Consider the following 23,536-nt stretch of genomic DNA (forward strand, 5'->3'; position numbering starts at 1 on the left):
CCGAGGCAATTATCGTATTGTTTGACGAACTGAATAAGCGAGCTGTTCCGGGTGATAAACTTGTTAAAAAAATGAATGCATGCTCTCGCTCCTTTGTGTGCTTCTCATCCCTGCCCAGAAGTGGTGATCCAGATAGATAGGAACCCATATGTGATGGTCTTCATACAGATCTGCAGAATACACCCAAACACAAACTATAAATACACCCGAGAAAACATGCAATTTATACCTCTGCTGCAGATTTTAAAAAGACATTACCTGAAAGCCACTTGTTGTCCGCAAGACCAAAATTCAGCAGAAAATCATTCCAATTCCTATCGAATGAGTCTTTGCTATGAGAGTTCCAAACAACTTGGCTCATTTCTTGTTCAATATCGGCATGTCCCTTGTACCCGTTTAATTTGCTTGGAATCTTCTTCATGATGTGCCAAATACACCAACGGTGAATTGTTGTTGGCATACAGGCCTCTAAAGCCCTTTTCATTGATGCGCATTGATCGGTGAGAAACCCTTTCGGAGCGTTTGCTCCCATGCAACGAAGCCAGCATTGAAATAACCATTTGAATGATTCAATTTCTTCGTTCTTCATCAAAGAGCATCCGAGAAGTGTTGACTGACCATGGTGATTCACCCCGACAAAAGAACCACAAACCAAATTATACCTGAAACAAATTACCATAGTGCAGAATGCAAAATCATTAGGTACACCCCAACAAATGCTTTGTATACACCCAATGAAACAGCCAATATACACCTCTGGTGCGGATTCATAAAAATACATTAATTTAGCATCATAAACAGGGGCAGTTTGTTACCTGTTTGTATTGTAGGTGGTGTCAAATGAAATGACGTCTCCGAAATACTCAAAGACAGCTCTACTTCTTGCATCGGCCCAAAAAGCCAGCTTAATCGATTGATCCTCCTCGAGTTCGAGCTCAAAAAAGAATTTCGGATTCTTCTCTTTCATTCTTAACAAATATTTTCCGAATTCCTTTGCATCTTCTTGTTCGGAAACATTCTGCACTTCCCTGGTAATGTAATTCCTCACGTCCTTTTCGATAAAATTTAACTCACGGTGACCCCCGGCAGCCGCAACAAATAATTGGTAGGTTTTGCTTGGTCTGATACCGGCCTCCTCGTTATTCTCTATTGTACGACGAATGGACATGCTTAGTTCCCTGTGCTGTTTGAGCATCTCTGCTTTACTTGGACAGCAGGGGTGTGAATGATCCAGCACAACCTTTGAAATGATCCAAGCACCGACATCCTTCAATGTGTGTATATAAATTCTTGCAGGACAGTTTAAACCGGCTGTCGGATTGGTCTTCTAGGTCAGAGATATTTTAGATTTCCATTTTCCTTCTCTGCTACATGTAATCAGTTGATTCTTAATCTCGTTTCCCTTCCTATTTGTGCTCCGAACTCTTGTAGAGAAACCTGCAGCCTTGGCGTAGTTCCTGTAAAATTTTCCAGCATCTTCAAGGGTGGTAAAAGTCATTCCAACCTTCGAAACAAGCTGGTCATCAACAACCGAGAGAGGCTGCAGAATACACCATGTCAAAAACTGTAAATACACCCATAGATATGATTCAAATACACCCAATCATGTCTGATATGATACACCCGAACCGCAACAACTCAACTAAAATGACAATAAAAGCCATAAACTGTAAATACACAGGCTGCAGAATACACCATGTCAAAAACTGAAAACACACCCAATCATGTCTGATATAATACACCTGAACAACAACAACTCAATTAAAATAACAAAAAAGCAGTAAAGTGTAAATACACCCACACTTCTAGCAAAAATACACCCAAAAAAGGTCTGATCTACACCCGAGCATCTGCTATAAATTTCAGATAATTAATCAAAACTAATACATTACATTCAATCCACAGATTTATCTTCATGCATTATTTTGACAGTCAATGTTCACAAATTATTCCCCTACACATTGCTATACAAATTACTGCAACAAAATTCAGAGTAATCCTATGTAAATCAAACCTCAGGAACCTCGTTAGATTCAAATTCATAGTCCACTTCGCCTGGATTCAGCTGACAATCTGAGGTTGAATCATCCATTATCTTCAAAAACGAATTCAAACTTTGATTTCAGAAATCGAATAGAAAACGAAGATGGAGTTGCAGAGAGAGAAACTAGCGTAAATGACAAAGAACATACCAGTGAGAAAGGAGGAGAAAAGAACGATCGAGAAGAAGGAGGAAGACGCGCGAGAAGAAAACGAGCAAATCTGAAAATAAGGAGAACGAAAAAGGAAACAGATCTTTTAAAATTTGGTAGTTATATATACGCATGATATTTATAGAGCGCGTGTATTCGACGTATGTGTAGCAGCGCGTTTTTTGGGTTTATTACTTAATGAACTTGTAAAGCATACAAGCCCTAATGGCTTGTATGCAGAGCTTTTCTGTTTTGACATTTTCATTGCAGTAGTTGCCTTAATTTTAATGCATATTTTCATATAAATCAATATTTATATTTACGGTTGAATTTTTTTTCGGTAAAACTTTACCTCTATCATTTAAAATTAGAGGTTATTATAATTGGGAGCCACTTAGATAAAGATATTAAAAACGTCTTCTTTTAAAGATATTTTTTAATAATTAAAATTTAACACATATAATCGTTAAACTGTGTTATTTTTTATTAAAATTAAACCGGACAAATTAGTTTAACCAAAAATTCAATAAATTAATTTTTTTTTATAAAAAATGACTACAATATCCTTATTATAAAAAATAATTAAAATACTCCTATATATATATATATATATAAATTTTGAAAATTCTAAATTCTAACTCTATGACAATAAAAAAAAAAGAGCTAGAATTTAGGATTTTCAAAAATTAATATATAATAGGAGTATTTTAGTTATTTTTTATAATAGCAGTATTGTAGTCATTTTTTATAAAAAAAATATTATTAATTTAGATTAATTCAAAATTTGATCCACCATTTTTTTTGTCAAATTAATTTATTTGGCCTAATTTTAATAAAAATAACATGGTATAATCGATTATATGTGTTAAATTTTAATTATTAAAAAAATCTTTAAAAAAAAGACATTTTAAACATTTTTATCTAAATGGCTCCCATTATAATTTGTCTTGTTAGAAACAAGAGACCAAACTAAAGAAAGTGTTTTGTGTATTATTCAATCTGATCAAAAAGTACAATGTATAAGGGGTATATATAGGTGCCAGAAGAATCAAAGTAATAAAAGCATAGAATCCTACAATTAATATACAGATATGATATATAAATATAAACGATACTGACAGAAGACATATGATGCTCCCAGAAGACAACATGACGAGATATACGAATACGTTTAGAGAGAGGATCCCAACAATGATAACCCTTGTGTTCAGTGCCATAACCAAGGAAACAACACATACGAGCCCGAGGTTCAAGTTTGCTATGTTCATGAGGCTGAAGAAGAACAAAACAGACACAACCAAAAACTCGAAGAGAACTATAATCTGGGGAGGTACGATAAAGACGCTCAAAGGGAGTAACATTACTAAGAACAGAAGAAGGGAGTCTATTGATGACATGAACAGCAATAAGAACAGCTTCACCCCAAGTACGCTCAGGACAGGAAGAAGAAAGAAGCATTGCACGAATAGAGTCAAGAATGTGACGGTGTTTGCGTTCAGCTCGGCCATTTTGTTGAGACGTACCAGGGCAAGAAAACTCAGACAAGGTACCATGTTCTGCAAGAAATTTTAAGAGTTTGGAATCACGGTATTCCATAATATTATCACGGTGAAAAACCTTAATGACCTTGGAAAACTGAGTTTTAATCATAGTGGCAAAGTTAATATAAATCTGAGGTAACTCATGGCGATTGGCCATCAAATAATCCCAAGTAAAGCGTGAATAATTATCAATGAAGACAACAAAGTATCGAGCTCCTCCCATAGAAGCGGTGGGAGCGGGACCCCAAACATCAGAGTGAATTAGATCAAAAGGAGAGCAAACAAGAGAGAAATTATTGTGAAAAGATAAAGCAGACTGTTTGACAGTTTGACAAGAAATGCAATCAAAAGATTCAATAGGAACCTGACCCAAAACACCTTAATACACAAGAGGACGCAATTTTCCTAAGGAGCTGTGGGCAAGACGTTGATGCCATAAGTGAAGGGTAGATGGAGAAGAAGCAGCACAGAGATTTGGTACAGGAGGAATATGAAGATTCTCAACTTCAAACAACCTTCCAACCTTACGTCCAGTCCCGATGACTTGTCCCGTTCGACAATCCTGTACACGACAACCAGAGATAGAAAAAGTGACATCAAAATCCAAATCAACAAGTTGACCAACAGAAACAAGATTAAAGCTTAAGTTGGGAATAAAATAAGTATCAGAAAGATTAAGAGTCGACTGGGAGATAGAACCCTTGTGTGTTGCGTGCAAAAGGGAACCATTACCAGTGTTGACAGAAGGTGCATTTGTAGTGGAAGACAGAGACGAGAAGAGATTACTCAATGGAGACATGTGATTAAAGCATCCCGAGTCAAAATACCATTTAGAATCACCTGAAGGAGTCGAAAGAGCAGCAGGGGTATTACTAGAAAGGGAGAGAAGGCGGCGAAGAAGAGATGCAATATTAGATAAAGAGACAGGAGACGGGTTGAGAGGTGCAGAGGTGGTAGATTCAAGAGTAGCATCAACAACAGAAGCAGGCTTAGGACGTGGTGGGCGAGTAGGACAAGTAGTAATCAAATGTCCAGAGAGCTTGCAATAATGGCAGAAAAGTTATGAACAGTGGTAGCTAATGTGACCTTTCTGGTGGCATGTGCGACATTCAACAGAGGGATAGACAGAGAAGAGGTGTCCAAAACTGTTACAATTTCGACAGAATATATCCTTTCTGTGTGTGGTAGCAAAAACAGCTGACTTTTCCATAATAGCAAATACAGAGATCACGGAGAGGAGAGAAAAACTGCAACTTGGGAGCCGAAAATGAGAAAACGGAGGACAGAATCGGAAAAATCTCACCAAAAAACCTTAGGGAGAGTCCCACTGTGTGCCACGTCAGCAACAAGTCAGTGCCACGTCAGATGACACGTCAGCGGCCACGTCAATGCAAAGGGACACGTGGCGCTGCGTGATTGGAGACAGGGAGGCGCTGACTGGGCGGGCGAACACGCGGGTCGAAGGGCGGTTCGGGTCGGGAACGCAGGTCGGGCGATCGGGATCCGTCTGGCTGCTTGGTGACACGTGGCGCGTCTGGAGTCGTTGATCTAGGCGCTGATCCAACGGCGCTGGAGGCGTCTGGAGGGAGGGCTGCTTCAACCGGATAGCCAACTTTGACCGGCGCGTCCGGCGGCATATGGTGGTGATTCTAGTGGCGTTGGAAACGTCGCAACAAGGAGAAGGCTATGGTAGCGGCGGTGACAAACCAAAGCGTCGGGAAAAAGTCGAAAAGTGAGCACAAAGTACTGCCGGAGGAAACAAAATAAAAGGACTAGACGAAACTGCCACAAGGAAACATAGACGAAACGCAGACGAAATTGCCACGAGAAAACGCAGACGGAACTGCCACGAGAGAACGCAGACGGAACTGCCACAAGAGAACGTAAATGGAACTGCCGAAAGAGAGCGAAAACTATATAATTTCTTCATTAGAATAGGTAAGTAGCGGATGACAATGGTGTTTGATCATTCAACTCAAAATAGGCTAGTCGGTAAGGTGAAAAAGCATCAAAGGAGTGACAAAAGGGAAAGAAGAATGGCATAGAAAAAAATACAAAAACTACGGTGATTTCACCACAAGAAAAACAACCTATCTTCTTCAAGGAGGATACCAAGGCTCTGATACCATGTTAGAAACAAGAGACCAAATTAAAGAAAGTGTTTTGTGTATTATTCAGTCTGATCAAAAAGTACAATATACAAGGGGTATATATAGGTGCCAAAAGAATCAAAGTAATAAAAGCATAGAATCCTACAATTAATATACAGATATGATATATAAATATAAACGATACTGACAGATCTAAAATGATTCTAATGATTCTCTAACATGTCTAATTATTATTTTTTGATACTGACACCATTCAACCTAATTATAATTTATCTAATTACTATTTTAAGAATTTATTAGTTCCTATTTTCACAAATCATTTTTACGTAAATCTCATACTTAACAGTTAACACATCAATAGGTAACTGTTTGAAGACGTTTTGTTTTTCGAGTAAGTGGTTAGAGACTGAAAGCAACATTTACATTGATAATTTGATATTATTACTAATCAAACCATACAATACAATATAATATATATAGCCAAAAACAAAGTCTATAAACACGTAAGGCATAAGCATAAATCCTAATGAGGATAAGAGTATAGCAGAGGAGGTTACGTGATAAGCAAGAAACAGAATTGAAAAGTTAGTTAGAACAGAATTACATAGTTAGTTAGTGTAGTTAATATCAGTAACAAAGTTTCCTATGTATCTACCAGTATAGCTATCAGTAGTGAGAGTGGTAGAGATGGAAAACTAACTTTAACAATAATACAGAAAACAATTTAGATTAAGTCTCTTCTCTTTCAATCCTTCTACTCTGCATAATCATTCTGTTTTGAACTCTATTAAATCCATAACTAGGAACACAAAACTCAAGATACCACGGTGTTGCACATGCCTTTAAAATAGACACAAAAATCAAAACACAAAATCTAACCAGGAAATTAAGACAAAACAAATTTGGATATTGAATATCGATTTCAGCTCTTGATTAGAATAAATAATGATACAAGTATGTTCAGCAATTTTTTGTTACGCATCCATAAATTTATTGTTACGCAAGCACATACACAAGTACACAACAGTTAAATATTATAGTAATAACATGTTACAGACATTATTATTTCACATACATACATACTAGTAACAAATATTAACACACTCAATTCACAAGATTTTTCACTTGCGGCGTCTGATTGTGATAGGACTCCTGACTCTATGCTTTCTATCTGTCCATATCATTTCACCAAATTGATATTTATCAACTTGAATCACACTTGATGCCTGCACTATGGCCTTAAATGTTTTCTTCTCATACATTCTCTTGAAAGTCAAGGAATTGGGCACGATAGTAATTTTGCATCCATCCACTTTGGCACTTGCATTATATGTGCCTGAAGGGCCTACATTGGTTAATGTACGAATAACCGTTACCGGACTCAACCCAAGATTTGGTAGTGTAATTGAAGGGTAGTTCAAGTTATCAATGCTATGACTTCCTTTACAAACAAAAGTTTTGTTGAAATTAAGTGCTGAAATTGCTTGTTGGTCGTATCCAGATGCACATAAGAAGTTCAAATAATCAATAAGGTGAAGATCATAAACAAGTCCTGGCTCCATTGCAAGGTTAGGTTGAACATGTCCTGACCCATAATCAAATGAGTTTGCTAAATCACGATCAAATGCATCCTGAATCGGCCTATTTGTGTTGTCCCGTGTGGTTGCTGGAATAATGGAATCAAGGATATCATACACACTTCAATAGGTAAAAAATTAATAATCTTAAATATATATATATATATATATATATATATATATATATATATATATATATACAAACAACAACAAAACCTCGTCTCATTAGGTGGAGTTAGCTACATGAATTAAAGTGTGCGTGTGCGCGCGTCCTTCTATCTCTCTATGTTTATTTTATACTAAATAATGCATCAACTAGTGTGTCTATGGAAGCTATGATATGTATATATAGAGCAGATATAGATATAGATCATTAGCATACCAGTGGTCATGATTGCAGATTTAATAGCTGCAGGACTCCAATCAGGATAACGTGTTTTGAGAAGTCCGGCAATACCAGAAACATGAGAGGCGGACATAGAAGTTCCTTGAAGCACATTGAATTCGAAGCGACGACGATCAGTTTCAAGATTAGAGGGACTTACGCCTAGTGAATATGAAGCAAGTATATTTACTCCAGGTGCAATCACATCAGGCTGAAATCATCCAAACCAAATTCAGCCATCTAATTCAAGATTATTATTAAGGATTATTATTATACTAAAGTAAAATATTCTTAAATAACAAATGTAAGTACATACCTTGAGTATGGATGGCTGAATCTTATTGGGTCCTCTAGATGAATAAGAAGCCATAACTGGAGCTGGCTTTGTTCCTACCACCGTTGTTGCTTTGGAGAGTTTTACTGTAAGAGACGGCGTCGGAGAAGGAGGAGTTCTGGTAATAATCAAAGAAAAATATGGTTGTTTTTACATGAAAACAACTTCACGTGAGTAGTAAGGAAGTAAGGACTATTTATCAGAATAGTTTACGTGGCAGTTATGACGTCATAATAAGAAGGATTGGAATTGTGGGATGTTAGGGAGTTAGGAAAGTATCCAGGCGTTGGACCCCTCCCTCGACTGCGATAATTGACACTGGGCACCATCTGAGGTTCATCGCTAACTGTTTTGCCTTGTTTTTGTTGATTTTCGAGCAGCATTCCCATTGCACCCGCAGCATTTGCTTCCAGACTCTCAGCAACTGATTTTATATTCCCTTCTCTCAAGCAGTTCACAATTTTACCTGCAACTTTTGTACGGTTAAGTGTACCTGGCCTGCAAAATTGACTATATACATATGCAACAAAAATAGCATATGGGTTAAGACTTCAAATTCTAACAGAGATTTAATTATAACAAAGGAAGGTAGCTAGTATAAACAACTTACGCATCTTGAATTGTGGCATTGGCAAGTTTACCGTCAGTAGCCAGGATAAAATCAAAGGCCTGGTTAGGTGGCAATGTTACTGAAAGACTACCTCCCTAGTAAAGAGAGGGAAAAAGAAACCGAAATCATTATTTCAAGATTACAATATGATATAAGACACAATGGTATGATGAGTTCGTTAAAAAGTCAATTTTTTATATGACAAAGTCTAGGCGATCACTTTTATTAAAATTTATCCGTACTTAACTAATAAAAGAAAAATAAGTAATTTTATATCTAAAAATGTTTAGTAACAGAAAAAAATCAGCTAAAAATAGTTATAATTTGTCTTATTTAATATTTATTAATTATTGTGATAATTAATAAATGTTAAATAAGACAACTTCTGGCTGTTTTTTTGTTTCTATAGTATTACCGTTCCATACTATTAGATGTAATTTCACACCATTAAAAATATTAATGATGACTAATTGATGGCTATAAATCACAAAATTTACCGATTTCCTAACACTTTTTTAACATATATTTATATTTTAATATGTATTTTATATTGGTGGCTGACTTTAGAAACTGATTTTAATGTACACATAGCATAATCATTTTATAATTATAATGTTTTAAAAAATATTGTTAAACTTATAATATATTTTTATTATTATACAACATTTTTTTAAAAGTGTTGTTTAAAAAAATATTATCAAAATAACAAAAAATATAATTTTAATTTCAACCATGTCCGTATAATTATCATAATCACCATAATATAATTGTCTCAAACATAAAAAAATACTTATCAATTCACTAATAATATTTAGCAAAACACTATGGCAAAAGTAAAACAAAAACCCAAAATGAGTGATTATGTAGTGTTAGGAATTCAGTAAGTTTTGTGATTTGTAATTATTAATTAGTTATCATTGATATTTTTAATGGTGTGAGATTTTATCCAATGATATAGGATTGTTCATTTTTTTTTTTTTTCTGGTTGAGTGCTGACCAAATTTTTTTTCGTTTACAAAATCCACGTTAAATTAAACATGTTGGGAGAGAATATAGCTAAGTAATGTTATATGATTGGGTGTGATACCGTGATTTGTCGACCGTCACTGAAGGTAATGGTACTGCGAAACTCCCTATCTATTGTGCTAGCACCAATGGTGAAGATCCAAGGAGCACCATTGACAACAGTTTGAGGTGCAGGTCCATCGTTCCCAGCTGAGGCAACTAATAAGATGTTTCTAGAAATTGCATGGAAGGCCCCTAAGGAAACCGCATCGGTGAAGATGTCTTGTGCAGTTACAACTTGGCGACCACCAACAGAGAGGTTAATGACATCGACACCATCGCTTATGGCTTGGTCTATTGCAGCCAATATATCACCCTCGTGGCAACTCTTTTCCTCTGTGGGAGACCAGCAAACTTTGTAAGCTGCCACTCTGGCACTTGGGGACCCACCTTTTGCGGTGCCGTTCCCAACTGCAAATACATGCGCTCCCGGTACAAAATTGCCACCGGCTATTGATAGAGTGTGAGTGCCATGCCCCTCGAAGTCACGTGCTGTATGCATCGCTGGGCTGATGATGTTTCCATTCGTTGCCTCAAAAGCTTTGCTGAAGTATCTTGCTCCAATTAGCTTCCTGTATGTTTATTTCACATTCATTCAACATATATCAGAATTTAAGTTTAATACATCAGATTTATGTGTTTTAATATACAACAATTTATAATTAAATATCCCTGTTATATTATCGGTACATTAACATTAAAAAGGAATGTAATTAAAATGATAACCTGTTACAAGGATTTTTTGTGGAACGAGGGCGCTTGTCTAATTGACAAACGTTGCCCCCTTGCCATTTTGATGGGACGGGGCCATATCCGTTGTCACTAAAGCTTTTGGATTCAGGCCAAACCCCTGTACAACGAGAATGAGAGAGAGAGTTTGGTTATCTATTTCCATACATATATTATACATTATTTTGTAATGAATTTTATGGTGTTTATAATTTAGTATTTAATTTTTATTTAATTTATTTTTTATGATAAAGTTTAAATATTTAATAATTATTTATTTTATATTTTTAAAAATAAATATTTATTTTTAATTTTTTTTAATAAATTAGACAAATATTTTTAAACACCATAATAATCATGTTGTTTTGTTCTTATTTAGCAGTTATTTACATGATTTGAAGTGTAAAAAGTAAAAACAGATTGGTAGTGTGTGAAAAATACCAGAAATCAGTTAGCAAGGTAATTACGTGATATATATACAGTTAGAGCTAACTACTCACACTAACTAACTCTGCCACGTCAGTATCTATAACCAGAAACTTCTAATGCTCACACTAACTGACTAACTTCTAATGCTCACTTCTTTAGTTTTTACTTTCTACAAATTTCTCTTTTCCTTTCTCCTTGTCAATGTGTTTTGATTAATCACCGAAATAATAATGGGGAGATACTCTCTTAAAAACATCTTTACATTAAAATAATATTATGAATTATTAGATAGTTTAATAAAATATATAATTCAATTTAACATATCAAACTTTTTAAGATTTACAATACTATTTTCATAGAGAGATATACTAAAAAAAACAATTCTATTGTCACGCTTTAAAAACATGCCAAAAAACTAAAAAAAGCATAGCAGAGTTTTTTTTATTATGTGAGTATTTTTCATAATAATTTTATAGAATCTGAAGTAATAGAAATAAAATATAGATTATTACCAGCCATTTTCAATGTACAATAGTTTTTTGTGTAGGATCAAGAATAATAAAATTACCTCATTGAACGAATTGAATCATAGAATGTTTAGAAGTTTAATTAATTTCTCACTTCTAATGTGTAAGAATAATTTGGATATAAGTTACTGTTTAATTTTATACTACCTGTGTCAATGTTGGCGATGATTGTATTTTCACCAAATCTACCCTTTTGCCATGCAGTGTTCCTAGCATTTCTGCGAAGTCCAAGAAATTCCCATGACCTTGTGGTTTGAGGTTTGCGCTCTTTGCTCAAGAACACTGACACCACATTCGCTTTTTCTGTCCCACCCAAAATACACATTTTGCATGTCAGTTATTGTCACCGGCTATGACTAATTGATGAATAACTTTTAGGCAATTCTGACAAAAATTTAAAATTAAGAAGAAGTATAAAAAATTAATTTTTAATTAGTTAATATTAATTAATGTTTATATTGTAAAATTTTTTATTTCTATTTTTTTGAGGATTTATTATTTAAGATTTAAAATTTAAATTTACAATTTTAAATTTAGAGTTTAAAATATAAAAATAATTTTAAAAAAAATTGATTAATATTAATATTAGTTGAAAAAAGATTAACTCTAGAGTTAAATTCAATAAAAAAAATACTAGCATGATTTTAGATTATATTTAATGTATGTTTTCAAAATATTTCTTATTATTTTATTAATTATTAAAATTATTATATAAAAATATATATTTTAAAATATATCAAATAAGTATAAAAGCATGAAAAATGTCATTACTACATAAGGCATATAGGGGATATTGGGGACATACTAGGGTCAATGACAGCACATAATAGGGTCGGTGACAAAAGGTAAAAAAAAAAAAAAAAGCAAGTTGAAAACAAGGATTTAGATTTAGATCTGCATCTGCTCCAATTTGATGTCTAATTTCGTATCCCTTTAATTAAATCACGATAGGTGGACCAATTTGTTAGTTTAGGTTAAAAATTAACATTAATTCGTGTGGTAAAAACACTGTTGGAATGAAGTATATTCTCACTTGCAATAATTGCTGCTTCTTCTTCGTCAAGTAAAGCTGCAAAGCCATTGATGTGCTTATTGTATGAGTAAATCATGCCTTCTTTCGCTTTCTCATGGCTGTTATCAAATAATGTAAACACACTTAGTCCATTATTATATGTTTTTTTGTGCTATACATAGCAAAATAGAATTAATATCTACTAACCAAAAAATTTCATTATAGCAAAATCATTAAATTTGTGAAAAATGATAATGTCACTTTCATTTTTTATGTCACTTTATACATATTTTTTGTATTATATATTTATATAATTTTATAGAAAAAAGAAGCAATATTATTATAATAAGTTCAAAGTAGTGATAATATTTATTTTCTCAAACTTTTAGTATTAATTAACATTTAATTATGTTGTAGCATATACAAGATTTTTAAAACAATATAATCTTGTTAAATAACATTTGTCATCATTAGCAAACTATTATATACTAATAATATTTATAAAACAAATACTCACATAAAATTATCTTTATATAAAAATAATAATTAAAAATAATTAGTTCAACTATTTAACCATTTCATATGTCATCTTCCTATGAAAATGACTTTATGTGAGTAGTAATCTTAGAATTGATGATATATTATCAAATTACTACATCTTGCTAATCCATGCTTTATTTGTATACCTTCCCAAAACTGAAGCTAGTAGACCATAGTGAGAAATTGTAGCGGCTTCCATGTCTAAAGTGGTAGGGCTTGGTCCATGAGAATGTGCTCCCATGTATACAATGTAACACTGAAAAAAAAACAATAATAATAATAATAAGAAAAGAAACCAACAATAATAATGTATGTGTAAATTAAAACAAAAAAAAGATGGGAAATTCATCATTATTACTACGATTTTTCAAAGCAGAATCTCAAGAGAGCATACCCTTTTGCTGCCATGGACAGTTTCCGGGAAGAATGTGAAAAGAAGAAACGATGAAAGAATAAGGTGAAGATAGTAAATATTGGAACTCCCCATAGTTTTGAAGGAGTAGTTGTTGGCAGGATTAGGGGGCACACAATTAGCACTCATATATACAGAGATTTCTTTTCTGAATTATTTTATTACTCAATCATTAACACTTAACATTCCAAGTATATTTAAAGTGCGTTTTATCAATTTCATTTGAGCTACACTGTATTCTCGTCACTTTTTGTTTCCCTCTCAATAATTAACTTCTTTAGTTATGGCTGCATTTAATTAAAACTAATTTAAATATAAAGTATTAGATTTATTCTTTGGGTATGCTGTTTGGCAAACAAGTCCTTACTTTAAGTGCCATATATATAAAAGAGATTAATTTTGATGCCGTCCTATAATCATATTCGTTTTTTGGATGAACATTCACATTTACGTTATCAATGTAAAAAATAGTTATTTTTATTGATATAGTATTATGTAATTAAATGCACATATAAAATTATTTTATATTTACAGTACATCAAAATTAAATTCATATATAAAATACCCTGCGTGTTTTAGGATTTAAGAATTGAAGTATAGATTCTTTGTTGGGTTGTGGGTCAATTCGATCACCAAAAAAAATATTATAAAAAATTAATTTGGTAGATTTACATGTATATATTACATTAAGTTAATATTTAAAAATAGTTAGATAATTTGATAAATTTGTCATTTAATAGATTTCGACTATCACAACATTCACGCTAAAACACAACTCATGTAAATTTTTACCCATTATAAAAATGATAAATATATTTTTAAAGGGCATTAATTCTCAAAAAAAAATACTCGAAAGCAATTACAACAAAAGAGGTATTTTTTTTTTTTTTACATTACCTGGCCTCTTGTTGTCGCACTTATCTTTCACCCTTGATAATTATATTACCTAGTACCAATAAGAGTTTGTCAAAAAAAAAAAAATTCTAGATGATTATTTTATATAATCAAGAGATGTATGTAAACAACTTTCTTTAACTACTAATAATCATCAATAATATTTTTGAACATTTTCCGTAATAATTAATTTTTTTTTATCTTTCTAGTAAAAGGCAAAGACAGAAAAAGCACAAATTTTTTATTTCACCATTTGTGCACTGAGTTCTGTCTCAACTACTCAAATAATTTAACAGGACTTATATATCTTCGTCTTGAAAAAAGGAATAAATATTTGATTTTCATTCTTTTAGTTTCATTAAAATTTTATTTTTCTTGTATGAAGATTTATTATTATATAATTTTTGTTAAAGATATAATCATTTATTTGTCTCTTTTTATCGGCTCGAATTTAAAAAAAAAATGTTTCATGATATAATATACAAAAAATCACATAAATCTAAAAAAAAAAATTCGTATGAAAAATATATTACAAATATAATCATTTATATATATATATATATATTCTTTTATATTTACTTAAATTTAAAAAAAAAAAGTAGTTTATAATTTAATTGACAATTTTTTTTTAATTATTCTTCACATACAAGTTATTTACACATACAAGTTCATATAAGTCACTTATATTGTATTGTTTAAAAATTTTTGGTGTATGTGTATTGATAAATTTTGTATAATTCAAAACTCTTCCTCTTCTTTCTTGCATTATAAAAGTGAATTTTATTGAGTTAGAATTAACTTGTATAAACTTGTATGTCAAAAAAATTTGTATGTGTAGCAGGTCTCTTTTTTCTTTCCTCTTCGTGCGTAACTAACCCTTTTATTTTGGGGGTCATAATATATACATACATATATATATGTTTTCTCCCATCAATTCATCACCATATGTCTTAAGGAATTTCCTCAAAGAACTTTTACAAGGAACTAGTGAATGTTTCTAAAACGCATTTATAATGTATTTCAAAAATTTTATAGCTAATTTTTTCTCAAATTATCATTTAGGCTCTTTCATGTTTTGTGTTCCATATAGTATCTACTTACAGTCAAATATACTGTTCAAAGTGAGATGTTTTTCATGTAAGGACAAACAACTAACTATAAAATACTTTTCATGTCTAAAGCGAAAGCATGCAATAAATTATCATACCACAATAATGAGATACTTACATCAACTTTATTTTGGTACATCTTTATTTTTTTTATGTTATTCTACTTCTTAACTTTCACGTTAAATATTTAAAAAAAAAACTTACATAAAAAATATACAAGATCCGAATCAATTCACATTATTACTCCGAATATATTCCAAGAAATTCCCCCAAGTTTTTTGCTTTTGAGTTCAGACGTTTTATTGTAGATTTTGTTAGACCCTGGAGAGTTTTTTACTATTAAAATTATTTTAGAAAAGAACGAAATAAAAATAAAAAGATATAAGATAAAAATATATTACATACAACTCAAAATCTTAAGGTGCTAAGTTAATAAGTTTTTCATTTCTTTATTTTTCTTTATTTTCTCTTATGTGATACGCTCTTTACACTTATTACAAATTGCAACATTAATAATAACAAACTTTTATTTCCTTTATCTTTCATTATTCTTTATTTATAGAAGTTTATTGACTCTGATGAACTTTCCTTTTCTACTTTATTTTCATTCCGTTCATTATTACATTTTGAATTGAATGCATGTGTTTCACGAATTCAGGGGCATGTTTGGAAAGAGAGTTTGTGAAAAAAAAATGGTTATTTTTCAGTTTTTAAAATAAAAGTTATTAAAGCACTGTTAGGATGATTTTCTTTGTGAGAATAATTTTAAAATTCAGATATTGTGTGTTAGAGTTTTTTATCTTTTGAAAACAAGCTAAAGTGAGAACGCGGAACAGTAGGTTGTTGTGGGCTAGAGTTCATAAACAAACTTTCACAAAGATAAAGTTCAATTCATCACTAAAAAAAAAAAAAAATACTCAATGTCGTTGAATTTTTCGTCAGATTAGATTTATCTTGTACGTTAGTAGCAGATTTACTAGCAATAGAAAAATGAAATTCACCAGGTCAAAAATTTATTGGCAGATTTACCTTTTCGATGATAAATAAAAAGAGAATTAATTAAATTTTATTTTCTCATAACTTTTAAATTATCACATATTTCTTTTCTTTCATGAAGGTACATGGTATATTTATTTTTTTAGTTTTTTTTTTTTTTTTTGTATTTCTCATGGTAAAAGGTAATATATGTGTGGGGTATATGAAAAAAATTATTTGAAAGAAAAAGTAAAAAGAATTAACTTAAAAAAAATATTCATTATTATGTCAAAATTCTTTTGATATATTTCTATTTTGTAATCATGAGTCTAAGAAGTTTTCTTATTAAGTTGAGTAAGCATTTAGTATTGAGAGTTTAAGGAGTGAACCTAACCGAAACAAACTTGGTAAGAGCTTGAGTTCGTCGTGAATAGGATTAGGAAGAATTCTAGAGAATTGGTGTTTGTAATCTTTGATAAAAATAATGAAAAGTCTACCATAATTATGGTGGATATTAGATGTAAATCACATTACACAAAGTGATTAAATTAGAATACATAAATGTATTATATTCTCTTTTCTATTTTATTTTATTTCATTTTTTATAATATAAAATTAAATTATCCCCTCCATTATCGATATCACAAACACAACAATAATAAAATTATAAAATATGTTTTTAATTTTCAAATTTTAAAAATATGAAAAATATCCTAAATTTAACCCTCCTTCTCTACACCACTAAAAACTTTTAGACTAAATTCAGTTATACCAATTATCCTACCTTCTCTTTCAAAAAAACCCAACTCAACATGGTCACATATGAATACTAATACGCAAAGCAGACAAATTAAAGATAGGTTGAGACTTGAAAGATCAAAGTCTAAAAGGTACTTAGAATATATGGCTCTCAACAAAGCAGTCACATGTATGTAATATGTGAATGCAAATTAAAGAAAGCCACCTATATTACTCACACAAATTAAAGGTGTAATAAAAGAGATAAAAATAAGTATCATCAACAAAGAAGCTATAACTCAAATATTAAAGTCTCTCAATACTCACCTAAAATTGCAGATTCTTATATTCAACCGTCACAAATTGGAGATGATTAAATATTTATTTTAAACTTTGAAAATAAATAGTAATTCCATCATAAGTCTAATAAAAGAATAATGTGGTATAACCTAAAAATTTTTAATTTATTTTTGAAATATGATTTCTAACCACAAGATCCTACGTACTCTTTGACTCTTTCAATTTTATTGATTACACATGGTTTCAACTCTTCTCTTTTGCTAATAATTGAATTCGTGTCATCTCTTTTACATAAAAAATCCACATTAATATTATGTACCACTGCTTAGTAATGACATTTGTTTACACGGTGCGTGACAATTCAAAGTAATGGAGACTCAAATCAAGGTAATGTAAATTGTGAAACACGTGGCTTTATTTGAGAAGAAATGGAGAAAAAACTAAACTATATATATATATATATATATATATGACGGAAATTCTTAACATCAAAAATAAAAATACATTAATATTAATTTTAAAATTTATTGGACATAAATAAATCATGAGGAGAAAAACTAATAAAAACAATGTATTTTAATAGAAATAAACATTGCAACTTGCTTTTGGGATTGTTTAGTTAATTAAGGTGTGTTTTCTTGTTTAGTTTAGAAGAAATTTGGAAGGTTTTAAAAGGTTAAATATTCTTCCCGAGATTTAACATTCAGAAAGCAAGAGTTTTAGATATTTTTATTTATCTGCAAACTCCACATTTTCAAAATTTTCCACATAAAAAAAATTCAACCAATTTTAACTTAATTTACCTCTTTATTCCAATAAATTACTATATTCCTATTTATTATTATTTACCATTTTATCTCAAATATTTTGGTAAATGATAAAATTATAAAAGTATATAACAAAATTCTCAAATTTCTATTATTTATGTTAAACTCGTAAAAAGAAATTAAGATCTTAAACCTTCTATTTCTTTCTTTTGTAACTCATGAGCACGCTCTTCAATTCATACAAAAATGTTAAAATGATATATATATTATGAACATCGAAGCAGCCACGACATTTGAAGAAAGAGAATATGTTGTGAACTGAAGGGCGTATTTACCACATGTGGTGAAGAAATCAAAGTCCATCATGTCTTTATTAGGAAAGAATAGTTCGTAAATGTGGATATCCTTTGTGCATGAATTTCCAATAGTGAATCGTAAACTATTCACGTGCCATGCACTCGGTATATATATTAACACGAATTCTACATCATTCACCACCATATATAAACACAAAAATAATCCATCTACTAAGATAACATAAGAATATATATCTTGCATTATCCTTTGAAGTTTGAACCATGTCACCAATTATGTCGGAAAAAATGGTTGTCTTAATATTGCTTTGTGTGTTTATAGTACAAGTGTCTTCATCAAGTGAAGCAAATGCACTCTTAAAATGGAAGGCCAGCCTTGAGAACCAAAGCCAAGTTATGTTATCATCTTGGAAGAACGGGACAAGTCCATGCAAATGGAAAGGAATTCAATGTGACAAATCAAAATCCATCACAACCATCAATCTTGAAAACTTTGGACTCAAAGGTACACTTCACAGTCTTAGCTTCTCTTCATTTCCCAACCTCATTTCCATAAACATATACAACAACTTGTTCCATGGAACCATTCCCTCACACATTGGTAACATGTCAAAAGTCAACACTTTGAACTTTTCTTTAAATCATTTTGAGGGTTCCATCCCTAAAGAATTGTGGACACTGAGGAGTTTACAAAAGCTTGATCTTTCATTGTGTTATCATCTAAGTGGACCTATCCCTTCTTCCATTGAAAACTTGGCCAACTTGACATATCTAGACTTAGGAGAAAACAATCTTTCTAGCCACATTCCTCCTGAGATTGGGAAACTAAGAAACCTTTTGTTTCTTGGTATTGCTGAGAGTAATCTTGTTGGTTCCATTCCCCATGAAATTGGCATGTTAACAAATCTTGAGTATCTTGATTTGTCAGGAAATGTTCTCTCTGGTAATATCCCTTCTACAATTAGTAACATGACCAATTTGCATGAAGTTTCAATTTCTAATAACACCCTCAATGGTACAATCCCTTCCTCCATTGGGAGCATGTCTAACTTGACATTGCTATGGCTTGATGGCAATCAACTTTCTGGATCCATCCCTGCATCTATAGGAAACTTGTCTAATCTCTATTCGCTTCAACTTGATTCGAATAGCCTCACCGGATCCATTCCTTCCACAATTGGAAACATGACAAGTCTTGTTGAGATTTTTCTCCGCTTTAACAATCTTTCAGGACACATTCCTGCCTCTGTTGGCAATTTGATCAACTTGGAATCCTTATATCTCCAAGGAAACAATCTCTCTGGATCTATTCCTGACTCAATTGGAAAGTTGAAAAGGCTCTCCTTTCTTGAACTGTCCTTTAACAAACTCACTGGCACCATTCCACACTCAATTAATAACATTACCAACATGATTGACTTTCTAGTAGCCTCAAACAATCTCACTGGTCAATTGCCACCTAACATTTGCTTAGGTGGTTCATTGAATTTCTTCAATGTTGATCACAACCATTTCACTGGTCCAGTACCAAGTACCTTAAAGAACTGCTCTAGTCTTGTTAGAATAAGGTTAGAGCAGAACCATTTGAAGGGAGACATATCACAAGATTTTGGCATTTATCCTAATTTGGTGCATATTGACCTGAGTGACAACAAATTTTATGGTCAAATTTCACCAAACTGGGGGAAGAGCCATAATCTTCAGAACTTGTTGATGTCCAATAATAATATTTCTGGTGCTATACCAATACAAATTGTTGAGGCTACCAATCTAGGAAGGCTTCATCTTTCTTCTAATCATTTGAGTGGAAAGATTCCAAATGAAATAAGAAATATGAGAAGACTGTTTGAACTCAAGATCAGCAACAATCATCTTTCAGGAAACATTCCATCAGATATAGGATCATTGCATGGTCTTCAAATCTTGCACCTAGCAGGAAATGAATTGAGTGGCAACATACCAAGACAAGTTGTGCAGTTACCCAACTTGTTGGAATTGAATTTGAGCAACAACAAACTAGAGGGAAGTATCCCTTCTGATTTTCAATCATTGCAAACTCTTTACTCTCTTGATCTTAGCGGCAATTTGTTGAATGGACCAATACCAAAAGTGCTTGGAGAGTTGAAGGAATTGCGATTATTGAACCTTTCACACAACAATCTTTCTGGGACAGTTCCATCAAGTTTTGATGGCATGTCAAGCTTGATTTCTGTCAACATATCATACAATCAACTAGAAGGCCCTCTTCCAAACAATAAAGCCTTTCTTAGTTCTTCAATTGAATCATTGAAAAATAACAAAGGCTTGTGTGGTAATGTATCTGGCTTGGTGCCATGTCCAAGCAATCTTATCAGCAAAAATCATAAGGTCATGTTATTGGTATTGCTTCTTGTCTTTGGAGTACTAGTACTTGTGCTTTCTGTGGTGGCTGTTTCTGTATATATTCTTTGTAGAAAAGCAAGAAAGAAAACAGGCACAAATCAAGAAACACAGCCAAAAGAACTTTTTTCAATATGGAGCCATGATGGGAAAATGGCATTTGAAACTATCATTGAAGCCACCAACAATTTTGATGACAAATATATCATTGGAATTGGAGGGCAAGGATCTGTTTACAGGGCTGAGTTGCCTTCAGGTATGGTTGTTGCTGTGAAGAAGCTTCATACAGAAACATCCAACTTGAAATCATTTGAAAATGAGATCCAAGCATTGACAGAAATCAGGCACCGAAACATCATAAAGCTGTATGGTTTTTGCCAGCACTCGCGGTTCTCATTTCTGGTTTATAAGTTCTTGGAAGGTGGAAGCTTGGATCAAGTACTAAGAGATGAAACACATGCAACTCTGTTTGATTGGAAAAAGAGGGTGAATGTGGTTAAAGGAGTCGCAAATGCTTTGTCATACATGCATCATGATTGCATACCCCCTCTTGTTCATCGCGACATATCAAGCAAGAATGTTCTTCTAGATTCAGACTATGAAGCTCATGTATCTGATTTTGGAACAGCCAAGTTCTTGAAACCTGGGTCAAGTTGGACAACACTTGCAGTCACCTTTGGCTATGCAGCTCCAGGTAACTATTTATAAAAATAATTAAGCATATAAATACATTGCTTTATTATGAATAACTTGAAAATTTGAATGATTAAATGTAGAGCTAGCTCAGACAATGGAAGTGACAGAGAAATGTGATGTATATAGTTTTGGAGTGCTTTGTTTGGAGATTCTTATGGGAAAGCATCCTGGGGATCTGATAAGTTCATTGTTGTCACCATCAACAGCATTAATCAGTTGCAATTTGTTATTGGTTGAAGTCATAGATCAGAGACCTCCACATCCTGAAGAATTAATGGTTGGTGATATCATGAAGATCATAAAGTTGGCACTGAATTGCTTGAGCCACAGTCCACAATCTCGACCAAGCATGCATCAAGTGTCCAAAGAGCTTATGATAGGAAAATTGCCTTTTGCTAATCACCAGTTTCCTATCATCAGAATTGGACAGCTCAATGAAGAATGACAAACTCCACTTATATGATTCATCTCAGCATCCCTTTCTTATTTTTTTTTTTATTTAATTAGATTGGTGTGTTTTGTTAAAGATAAGTGTGTTGTGATGTTGTTGTGCCTACCAAAGGAGGTAGATAAGTTTGTTGTGTTAATGCATGAATAAAAGTAGAGTCGTATGTTGCGCTAATAGAAGAATTAGTCCCAAAAAAAGCTTACTTTCATATACGAAGGCTATATATAAAATATAAAGTATTTTTTAGATAAAGTATTTTTTAGATAAATCGTAATGATATTTTGATATTTTATTGATATTAAAATATAAATTAATTTATTTAATTATTTTTAATATATTATTTTAATTATCAAATATTTAAAATATTTTTTATTTTAATAAATAATAATATATACTATATCTAAATTTATTTCAAGAATATATGTTAAGAATAAGATTGGATACGCTGATAAGTGATGGTATTTAGGTGTATTTAAATGTGTTCGAAATTTTTTTTTTTTACTTTTTATTAAGACACAGTTGGACACAGCAGACACACATGTCAAACAAATATTGGTGAGTGTTGTGTCCGAAATGTGTCCGACACACGGATACAACAACTTAACGAAGCGTCGTCCTTCAAACTCAGCTATCAATTTGACCCCTAAATTACATTGAAAATTGAAAACCTTTTTGTTAATTAAGAATTCAAGCTATACTAGTGCACACATCAATCATTTCAAAGCACAATAATAATATGAGAAGAGATTAAGTAATTATACAGGTGTTTCAGGAAATTCAATATGACATCGGTCAAAATAAAGAAAAGTGAAAGTTTATAAAATAAAATACTCATTAATTCGGTGTTTTAAGATTTTGAATTGACTGGAATGTGAGAGCTAGTTAGTATGGTAATATAATATAATATTTTTTTTATAAAATAGTATGGTCATAATACTTTGGAGATTTGAAAATTAGGTTTGTTTTTTAATTGAGAAGAGTAAAGTATCGTTTTTGTCCCTAACGTTTGGGGTAAATCTTATTTGTGCTCTTGGACTCACGAATTTGGAGTATCCTACTTTCACGCAATTCACAGGGTTCAACAAGCAATCGATATTTTACGATCAAGGATGTAGTACTCTTTGTAGTAGCGGTCCTTATATATCGTATTAACAATCGAAAGATGGTCGAAAGAAAAGATCTCTATTTGACAGGGCTTCTTCCTATACCTATGAATTCCATTGGACTCAGAAATGATACATTGGAAGACTCAAAAGATTCTGCCAATATCAATAGGTTTATTGTTCCGCTCATGTATCTTCCAAAAAGAAAAAAGATCTCTGAGAGCTCTTTCCTGGATCCGAAAGAGAGTACTCGAGTTCTCCCAATAACTAAAAAGTGTATCATCCCTGAATCTAACTGGGGTTCGCGGTGGTGGAGGAACTGGATCGGAAAAAAGAGAGATTCTAGTTG

General features: G+C 32.2%; 2 protein-coding genes across 2 annotated transcripts; one reads left to right on the forward strand and one right to left on the reverse strand.

The window, feature by feature from the left end:
* Positions 1 to 6,745: 6,745 nt before the first annotated feature.
* On the reverse strand, positions 6,746 to 13,630 carry LOC107635255 (subtilisin-like protease Glyma18g48580). Its single transcript, XM_016338670.3, has 11 exons — positions 13,447 to 13,630; positions 13,199 to 13,308; positions 12,534 to 12,631; positions 11,648 to 11,803; positions 10,542 to 10,665; positions 9,838 to 10,387; positions 8,751 to 8,845; positions 8,354 to 8,650; positions 8,123 to 8,258; positions 7,804 to 8,017; positions 6,746 to 7,510 (listed from the first exon to the last, which is right to left on the reverse strand). Exons 1-11 carry the CDS (start codon positions 13,591 to 13,593, stop codon positions 6,966 to 6,968), a joined length of 2,472 nt encoding a protein of 823 aa, XP_016194156.1. The 5' UTR covers positions 13,594 to 13,630; the 3' UTR covers positions 6,746 to 6,965.
* Positions 13,631 to 18,849: 5,219 nt separating this feature from the next.
* On the forward strand, positions 18,850 to 22,081 carry LOC107637215 (uncharacterized). Its single transcript, XM_016340651.3, has 2 exons — positions 18,850 to 21,634; positions 21,717 to 22,081. Exons 1-2 carry the CDS (start codon positions 18,850 to 18,852, stop codon positions 22,079 to 22,081), a joined length of 3,150 nt encoding a protein of 1,049 aa, XP_016196137.3.
* The last annotated feature ends 1,455 nt before the right edge of the window (positions 22,082 to 23,536 follow it).

The sequence above is a fragment of the Arachis ipaensis genome, chromosome B4, assembly GCF_059453495.1.
Source record: "Arachis ipaensis isolate K30076 ecotype BB chromosome B4, ASM5945349v1, whole genome shotgun sequence".
In the NCBI taxonomy this organism is placed as follows: Eukaryota; Viridiplantae; Streptophyta; class Magnoliopsida; order Fabales; family Fabaceae; genus Arachis; species Arachis ipaensis.

Bases quoted from the DNA above. Each gene is read 5' to 3' on its own strand.
- LOC107635255 (XM_016338670.3), bottom strand. From the start codon at position 13,593: ATGAGTGCTAATTGTGTGCCCCCTAATCCTGCCAACAACTACTCCTTC. The intron at 12,632-13,198 runs GTATACAAATAA...ATTTGATAACAG, and splicing joins CTAGCTTCAGTTTTGGGAAG to CCATGAGAAAGCGAAAGAAG. The intron at 8,259-8,353 runs GTAAACTATTCT...GATTATTACCAG, and splicing joins TATGACGTCATAACTGCCAC to AACTCCTCCTTCTCCGACGC.
- LOC107637215 (XM_016340651.3), top strand. From the start codon at position 18,850: ATGGTTGTCTTAATATTGCTTTGTGTGTTTATAGTACAAGTGTCTTCA. The intron at 21,635-21,716 runs GTAACTATTTAT...GATTAAATGTAG, and splicing joins CTTTGGCTATGCAGCTCCAG to AGCTAGCTCAGACAATGGAA.